The sequence below is a fragment of the Octopus bimaculoides genome, chromosome 8 (assembly GCF_001194135.2).
Source record: "Octopus bimaculoides isolate UCB-OBI-ISO-001 chromosome 8, ASM119413v2, whole genome shotgun sequence".
In the NCBI taxonomy this organism is placed as follows: domain Eukaryota; kingdom Metazoa; phylum Mollusca; class Cephalopoda; order Octopoda; family Octopodidae; genus Octopus; species Octopus bimaculoides.
Window position 1 is genome coordinate 85,084,515 of NC_068988.1, and position 8,972 is coordinate 85,093,486.

General features: G+C 41.1%; 1 protein-coding gene across 2 annotated transcripts in view; it reads right to left on the bottom strand.

Annotated features, from left to right (window-relative positions):
• Positions 1-8,972, bottom strand: part of LOC106868782 (transforming growth factor-beta-induced protein ig-h3) — a 52,776-nt gene that overhangs the window by 3,246 nt on the left and 40,558 nt on the right. For both annotated transcript variants that reach the window (XM_014914200.2, XM_014914201.2), the window contains exon 6: positions 2,005-2,116. In XM_014914200.2, coding sequence (XP_014769686.1) covers positions 2,005-2,116 — 112 coding nt within the window. The remainder of the gene's footprint in view (positions 1-2,004; positions 2,117-8,972) is intronic.

Consider the following 8,972-nt stretch of genomic DNA (forward strand, 5'->3'; position numbering starts at 1 on the left):
TATATATATATATATATATATATATATATATATGTGTGTGTGTGTGTGTGTGTGTATGTATAGCTCCTACCTCTGCTGGTAACAAAGGACCTGTCGGTCAGAGTGAAAGGTGAAAGGCGAACAGCCATGCACCGGCAGTGAAACATGGGCTGTAACTCTGAGGACATGCGTAGGCTTGAAAGAAATAAAGCTAGTATGCTCTGCTGAACGTGTAATGTCAGTGTGCAAACATGACAAAGTGTAAGCACCCTGAGAGAAAAGTTGGACATAAGAAGCATCAGATGTGGTGTGCAAGAGGAACAACTGTGCTGGTATTGTCATGTGTTGAATATGGATGAGGACAACTGTGTGAAGAAGTGTCACACCCTAACAGTGGAAGGAACCTGTGGAAGAGGTAAACTCAGGAAGACATGGGATGAGGTGGTGAAGCACAACCTTTGAACGTTGGGCCTCACAGAGGCAATGATAAGCAACTGAGACCTTTGGAGATATGCTGTGCTTGAGAAGACCTCGCAAGCCACGTGAGATTGTAGTTGTGGCCAATGCCAGTGTCACATAACTGACCCATTTAAAAGCACTCTTCAATCGTCGGGCAATATGCTGTGCTTGTGAAGACCTGTTGAACCAAGTGAAACTGTAGTTGTGACTGATGCCAGTGCTGCCTGAGTGGCACCAGTGCTAGTGGCATGTAAAAAACACCATTCGAGCAAGGCCAATGCCATTGCTGCCTGACTGGGTCCCATGCTGGTGACAGGTAAAAGGCTCCTACTACACTCTCAGAGCTGTTGGCGTTAGGAAGGGCATCCAGCTGTAGAAACCTTGCCAAATCAGATTGGAGCCTGGTGCAGGCCCCTGGCTTGCCAGTCCTCAGTCAAACTGTCCAAGCCATGTCAGCATGGAAAGCGGACATTAAATGATGACGACGACGACGATGATATTCAAGAGTTAAGGAATGGAGTAGATAAAATCCAGACTGCATATGAAAGTGGTTAATGTCCAGGCAAGGTGTATACCACAGGCTACTCTTCAAAGTCAAGGTTATCTTGATTAAATGAAGTTTACACTATCATAAGGAGGCCCATGTTAACACACAGAGGATTTGATCAGAATAAACCACTATTGTTCAATAGGAGCTAAGCCTGGACAGTATAATATGGAAGACAGGTTGCTACCAATGCAATATATCCCACCTCTCCATATTACTAATGGATCCAAAGAAGCATTACAATTCAGTACCAGCATCTTTGTAGGAATTGCCAGGGGCTCCAAATCGTGGTATTTTCTCAGAGTTTACTCCTGAAGCCTTTCCCATGACTGGGTATAGCTGCAAGGCAGCAGAGATTTAGAGTCAGGGTTCTCCTGGCCCTAGATGGGCCAAGGTGCTTCCCTGGCCCATCTAGATGGGTGCTGCCCTGGCCCATCTAGATGGGTGCTGCCCTCACTACCCAGGCTAACGAGTTCCATCTGCCAGTTTGACTTGCTAATTAATCCACAGCTGTGACTCTGGGTTTGAGTAGACCTGAGAACAGTAGTGACTAGGATTGGTTCCATACTCCTCAAAACCATGGAACTTCTAGATCAGGGTCCCACTACTAGATATGAGCAGGAACCCAAAAGTAACTGGAAATGTTCTCTGTGGGACAAGTCCATTGTAGTTTAGGCTTCCACTCCTAGAAGCCACTTGATGCTACCCTCAGACAGCAGTCTGTCGACCAGCACCATTGATTGAGGTTGTACTGCCACATCGTGCAGAGCCTCTCCCCAGTTCGTCAATGACTGAAATGAAGAAACAGCATGCTTCCATGGTCCAATGCATTGTTTCAGAGAATACTCTGAAGGCAATAAAAGTGTAAACATGTAAAACTAAGTGAATAAAAATAATACTGCAAAATTCCAGTTTCTTTGCGCACCCTCTCATATAGTCATAACCAGGACAAAAGCAGCAAAATATAAACTAAATAAAACAGGACAATGAAATAAAAATAATTAAATGAAATGGCTTACCATGCTGATGAAATGTTAGATGTATGATGTTTTGGGCTATTCCAATTAAATTCATACCATCCATAAAGCCGGCCTCGTAATATATGTTAGATATAAAGGTCTTGATAAGTATCTGGAACAGAATTTGTGATGCAATTGAAAAAATATTTATGTGTGTGGTGTGTATGTGTATGTAAATGCATGTATGTACACACATACACACACACACATGCACACAAGAGTATTCTTATTTGTTTAAAGTGATAAATGCAGATGTAAAGTTAAGTGAAATATGTATGGTGATGTTGCTAAATGCAAAAGAGAAATCTTATTCTATTACCTTCATTGATTGTTTAATGATCCTATAATATTTCAGGAAAGATTCCTCTTTACAAAAGAGAAGAAAGAAAGTAACCAAAGAGTTCAAAGGTACATGTTGTTACCGATATACATATACATATATATATATATATATATATATATATATATATATATATATATATATATATATATATATTTCATTTTTGGATTTGGTTTGCAAGATTTTTTATGTGATTTCGTGTGTTGAAGCATATTCTGTTTTGTCTGGGGAGAGTCATTTTCTTATTGTGCCTTAAAATTTAACACACTCACCGGTAAAATTTCCACTTATTTCTTATTTTTATTTTCCTAAAATTTTCGTCTTGCAACCTTATCAATAGTCTACACTATTGAAAAGGTTGCAAGAGGCAACGAAAATTTTAGGAAAATAAAAATAAGAAATAAGTGGAAATTTTACTGGTGAGTGTGAAGGCACAATAAGAAAATGACTCTCCCCAGATACAACAGTATATATATATACATATATATATATATAATCCAGATAATAGGACAAAGATATACTTTAACACATCTTTAATGGTCAGTTACAATTGTTTCTGTATCACCTCTGCTTGCAACACCAGCTTATGCAATATTCAAAAAGAAAATTAACGTAATATTTGCAGTTTTAGACATTAGAGTGGCCCAATCTAAGAGTGTACCTTCAATGCAAGTCTGATAAAGTGCCACTCTAATATCTAAAACCACAAATATGTAAATTTTCACTTCAAATAGTGTGTTAACTGGCATTGGAAGCAGAGTTGGTAAAAAAACAATTGTATCTGATTATTAAAGATATGTTAAAATATTTCTTTGTTTTATTATTTGGATCATATTTTACTCTTAGCTACACCCACACAATAGTTTTACCTTCATGTAACTAAGATTTTCTATACCTGTAGAATTTTGGTATTCACTTGAAATCCAACAGTGCTCATAGTCCAGAACTAAGGTTGAGTGCTTCTCTGGCAATACCGTATTTATACCCTACTAGGACTTGTGTATATATATATATATATATATATATATATTTGAAAAATGGGTAGAGATGGCTTCTTGGAGGGGATAATTTTTATTTTAATCTTAATAATAATGTTTACAGTTAGTTACTCTGATATGAGTTTCAAGCTTAAAATAGCTGTTTTCAAACTCTTTTCTTTATTCACCATGCAAGAGTTAAAAAAATGAAGAGAAGACGAAGCAAGGACAGACAAACAGACAAGGTGTCGGGGATCGAATGAGAGTAACAGAGTGAAGGATGAACATTAAAAATTCAAGACAATAAATAATGATAAAGTAAAACAATGGATGATTAACAAAATGAAGCAGAGGACGTGGTTGACACAAACCACGTTCTTACACTGAAGACTTTATTTCTCCTTTTATGTTCTCGCTCAAACAGGTTCTTTCCCTCTCAACATATTTGCTACAGACTTCCATCTTTTTTGAAACACACTGTGTGACAGGCATTTCTTCTCCAGCCTTATTTTTCTTTCTATGTGGAAAACGAAAAAGTTAACTAACCCAAGGCTGGAGATAAAAATGCCTGTCATGATCCCTTTCACTCTTGTCTTCCATACTACCTCTTTTGCAATAGTTACTACCGAGAGAAAACAAGCCTGCTTTTCCCTTTTCGGGGAGGGTGGCAGAACAGTCTTAATTATAGATTTGGTTGACAGTTGTACTCTTCTCAGATGTGACAGCAGGTGTTCGACATAAGCCCAGAGTTCTGAAATCTTTGGACATTGTACAATTGCGTGCAGAACAGTTTCACTGTCCTGCCCGCATCTTGGACAAGTCAGCGAGGACGAAGAACCATGCCTAAAGAGCTTATCCTGAACAGGTAAAGCATCTCTGTAACACTGCCATGGCAGGGACATCTGGTAATTGTCCATAGGCCCTGGCCTAAATGTTCTTTGGAACAGGCTGACGTGTTGACCTTCATCAAAGTCCAGGTCGTCTACCAACCCTCTATAGAAGGACGAGGTGGAACCCCCATCACCAGCATTGCCCTACTGGGAAAGAAGCATGAGTGCCTGACTACATTCTGCATGCCAAGCCCCCAACCTTGGTCTATGCTTAATCCATGGTTCCAGTTCAGTAAAGGATGTGAACCGTGGAAATAACAGTTTGACAAATGGAGACCACACCTGTTCACTGTTCAGGTAAAGCCAGAGGTGCCTAAGCCTCAACACATGTCTGTGCATTTTTAGCCATGGCATCCCTAGCCCACCATTCTGTGGTTTTTGGCAGCAGATAGAGTGCCTTACAAGAGGTCCCTCCACAAAAAGCAGAAGAGCATGCATTCCAACTTGTTCATCCATGAATCAGGGCAAGGTATGACGGTCAGGCGGTAGGTAATTACAGATGCGATAAACACACGTGCAACCTCTGCCCTCCCTTTCAGCGACAGCTTCTGCTCAGACCAAGTCTGAGTTAGGAGAGCAACTTTGCTCGCTACCTTGCTCCAGTTCTTCTCTATCTGAAGATCTGGACCTAATCATATTCCAAGCATTTTCACCGGACCGTCCGTCCAACGTCCCATGATGCTGTTAGACAGCATCAACTTGCTCCTCCAGGTTCCGAGTTGCAAGCTGACCGATTTATCCCAGTTAATTTTTGCTCCTGCCACCGCTTCATAATCCCTTATAGCCTCACCTATCCACTGTAGGCCTCGTCTACCCAGGATACGATGACAATGATGTCATCTTTGTATGCTGAAACTGACTTTCTGCACCCTAGATCTTGTGGAGTGCCCCTCATAGCCTCCAACTTCTTCAGCAATGGCTCGAGGGCCAAAACATACAGAAGCGGAGAGAACGGACACTCTTGGCGCACCAATCATTTAATGCAGAATGGCTCCAAAAAGAAACTGTTCACCTGAACTATCCATTCAATGTGGCTATATAAAGTGGTGAGCCACCCATGGAAGGTCGGGCTGAAACCAGCCACCACAAGGACCACCGCCAGATACTGATGGTCAATCCTATCAAATGCTTTTGATTGTTCTAAATGGACCATAGCTCCACCCTTGCCAGGAATTCTATTTACCCTCTCTAAGGCATAGCGGAGAAAGTGGAGATTGTTGCGAATGCTCCTGCCTGGGATGGCACATGTTTGTGCCTCCCCAACAAGTCCACTCATGACCCGTGCCAACCTTTTTGCTAAAACCTTGGCCAAAATCTTCATCTCTGTATTAAGCAGAGTGATGGGCCTAAAATTATCAGTTATGTCTCCCTTGTTTGGATCCTTTCTTAGCAGCATCACAACTCCCCAGTTCACAGACTTGGAAATCCTCCCATTTTGCTGGCAGTTGGTATAGACGCATGCAAGTAGGTGCCCAAACAAGTCTGGCATACTACAATACAGTTCATAGAGTAGACCATCTAGTCCCAGCGACTCATTCCTGCCGCAATCTGATAACACTTCCTCCACCTCCATAGCTGTGATCGACCCTTCACAAAATTCTGCTTCCTACCCTGAGAGACATGGCGATCTGGCAAGGAAGTCTGCGGGGTCCTCCCTGTGTTCTGGTCCACCACCCCTCCCATAAAGCTGGGTGAAATGCTCATGAAACACCTTGCATATCTCGGGTTCATTTACTGAATGACCATGTGGGTCCATCAAAGACAGTATGGTTGAGCTGTTACCATGTTGGCTTTCTACCACTCGAGCCCATCTGGCCAAGTTGATTCTTTCTTGTCCCATTCACGTATCTTAGTCCTGACAATGCACCTTCGGGTTTAGCTTTGAGATGTTACTTGAGCGCCAACCTCACTGCTAAAACCTTGGATGCAGAGCCTGACCTCATTACCTCTTCAAGTGCCTTAGCTAGCTCTCTTTCTACTCTATTTCTAGTACTAGCTAATTCCTTACTGAACCTAATTGACTCAAATTTTATGGCTCTAAGATTTGAGGGCTTACCACCATTTATTATTTATAATGGATCCGGTTAATGCCCTCATAACTAGCTGTCTAATCCGGTTCCTGTAGGCTTGACAGTTCAAGAGCGACTTGTTTAGATTCCAGTAACCTGATCTCTGTCTACACATGCTATCTAAGTCAAGAGTACAGGTCACAAATTCGTGATCACTGTAGTTGACAATGTGGTGTTGTGGACAACTAACTATTTTCTTATCCTTACTTCTTACAATAATCCTGTCTAAATAAAATCTGGACGACTTATTGTTTTTTGCCCATGTCCACAAAAGAACGTCTGGGTGGCCCAGTCTGAATCAGTCTGCCACCTGAAAATGACTTAGCAGACTGCTGAGGCAAGGGTTTTCCCCTCCTATCTGGGTTTGAGACAACACAATCTATACATGCATCACAGATTGTGTTAAAGTCACCTAACACTACTAAAATGTGCAACGTCACTAGAAAATTCTCTAGGCTTCTGAAGTAGTCTGACTGTCCAGCTCCACAGGGAGCATAGACAGCCACCAACCTGAACACTTTACCACTGCTGTGTGTCAAATCCAAAATGACCAACCTGCCTTTTGGATCTACAAAGACAGTTCTTATCTCTAAATCCAGATTTTTCCTGAGTAGAACTACAACACCTCCTCCCCATCCAGGTTGGCTTGGAGAAATAAATTTCTCATAGCCATTTAAGAGGGGTGAAAATGCCTGCAGCCCACTCTGTCTGGTTTCGGTAGCGACTATTAAATCTAAACTATGCAACCTGAGGTCGTCAAGGAGGCAGCTTTGCTTCCAATCCGAACCCAGGCCATGTACATTTATACAACCTATTTTGAGCAAGAAAATAAAAGTTGACTTACTGTTTTAAGAGGAGGGAGGATGTTAAACCCTCCTCTTTCCTGTCTTCAGGTGCTGTAGTTTGTGGGGTTACCCTTAAAAATTGTCTGTATAGATGGTTCGAAAAATTCATTTACAAAGGCCACATGTCCTCTGAAAATAATTTATTTATTTCGCTATACTCCACATTATCAATGGTGAAAAATTCGATATATGGAGAGACCAGTAAATTTTCAGCTATTTTATATATTTTTGCTGATTTGGCCTGTTTTATTTTTTTCCTTTAGAAAGGCATTTTTTGAATTTATAGCAGTTATATTTTTTAGTCTTTTCTTTGGTGATTGGTGGGGAGTGTGTGCGTGCTTGTGGATGAGTGTGTGTTTGTGGGTGCTTGTGTGTTTGTGGGTGCATGTGTAGGTGTGTGTGTGCTTGTGAGTATCTCTGTGGGTGTGTATGTACTAGTGGTTGGTGTATCAGATGAGGAGGGTCTTTTCTCTTTCTCCTTCTTTTTGGTAGGCCAACAGTGACCCACTCTTGGTTTTCTGTCCCCTCCCGCAGTGCTGGCTGTTCCTTGACTGGTGGGGGCACCGCAGTTGTTGTCTCTAGTGGTGTGGTTGTTTTCTCTTCTTTTTCCTTCCTCTTTTCGCATTCAGCTCGAATGTGGCCCTTTTTTCCACATTTGTAGCAATGGGGCTTACATCCTTCTACAAGGACCTTCAAGTTAACAGCTTCCCCAATTATTATGGAATTGGGGATCTCTTCTAAGTCTAGGGGCATGGCTTGAATTATTACGTGTCTAGCCTATCCAATTTTGGAGGTGGTATTTGGTGGCATGGAGGATAGTAATTTTATCCTCCAGGCTCATTATTATGGTGGCCACTAGCCAAGCTACGTCAATTTCTGGTGGTATCTCCGCCACCCTTACCTTAGATGTTCCTCTTCCAAGGTAAGTCAGCAGGGGAACCACTTCTGTTGATTTTAGTGTGGCTGTGGAGTGTTCCCTAGCTTTCTCATCGCTAGGAAAATGAAACTCCACAGTTCCAAAACGTCTGCCCCGACAATATAAGTTGTCTCTTGCCAGATGGGCCTCAGACATTTTTCAGTTTTCTCTCTTTGTTAACAAAGTCGATCTTTTTAGTTTTCCTTTGGGTAATATGTGAAATCTCAGTTGGAGGGACCAATTTAATATCATGTCCCTCCTAGAGTAACAGACCTTTGTATTTTCCCAGTTCGTTTTTGTCAAATTTTAGGTCTTCCTTGGTACAAGTTGAAGCAGCTGCAAAATTCACAGTATTTCTTGACATTTCCACCTGTTCAACAAGCACATTTTTTCCTTTTGCCTGTTTAAAAGGTACATTTCTTTCCTCAGCCTGTACAACAGGCACATTTCCTTCTTCTGCCTGTACAACAGCCATGTTTATTTCTTCCACCTGTTCGACAGGCATATCTTTCTTTTCCATTTGTTCCATTGGTACACCTGTCAATAAGGCTTCCAAAATGTTTCCATAGATTAGCTCTTCCTCAGAATAAATGAGTGACAAATTCATATTTGCAAGATTATTTTCCCCTTTGAAACGAGTGGGAAGGGAAAAAATAAATCTGCTACAAAGCAGAAAACAAGTAGTGTTTTAGAAAAACACAAAACAAACAGTTCACAGTAACAATATCAACAATATCATTAAACTTTCACCGGCGCGAGAAAAAACATGCCTGAACAATGCCATAGCCGTTTTCAAACTGAAAAATGTATGTTTTAGTGGTTGCTTAAATAGAAAAGGTATTTTTCTTACAAGTATACAGACAAAAAAAATATACACAAAAAAGGGAAAAAATAAATCTGCTACAAAGCAGAAAACAAGTAGTGTTTTAGA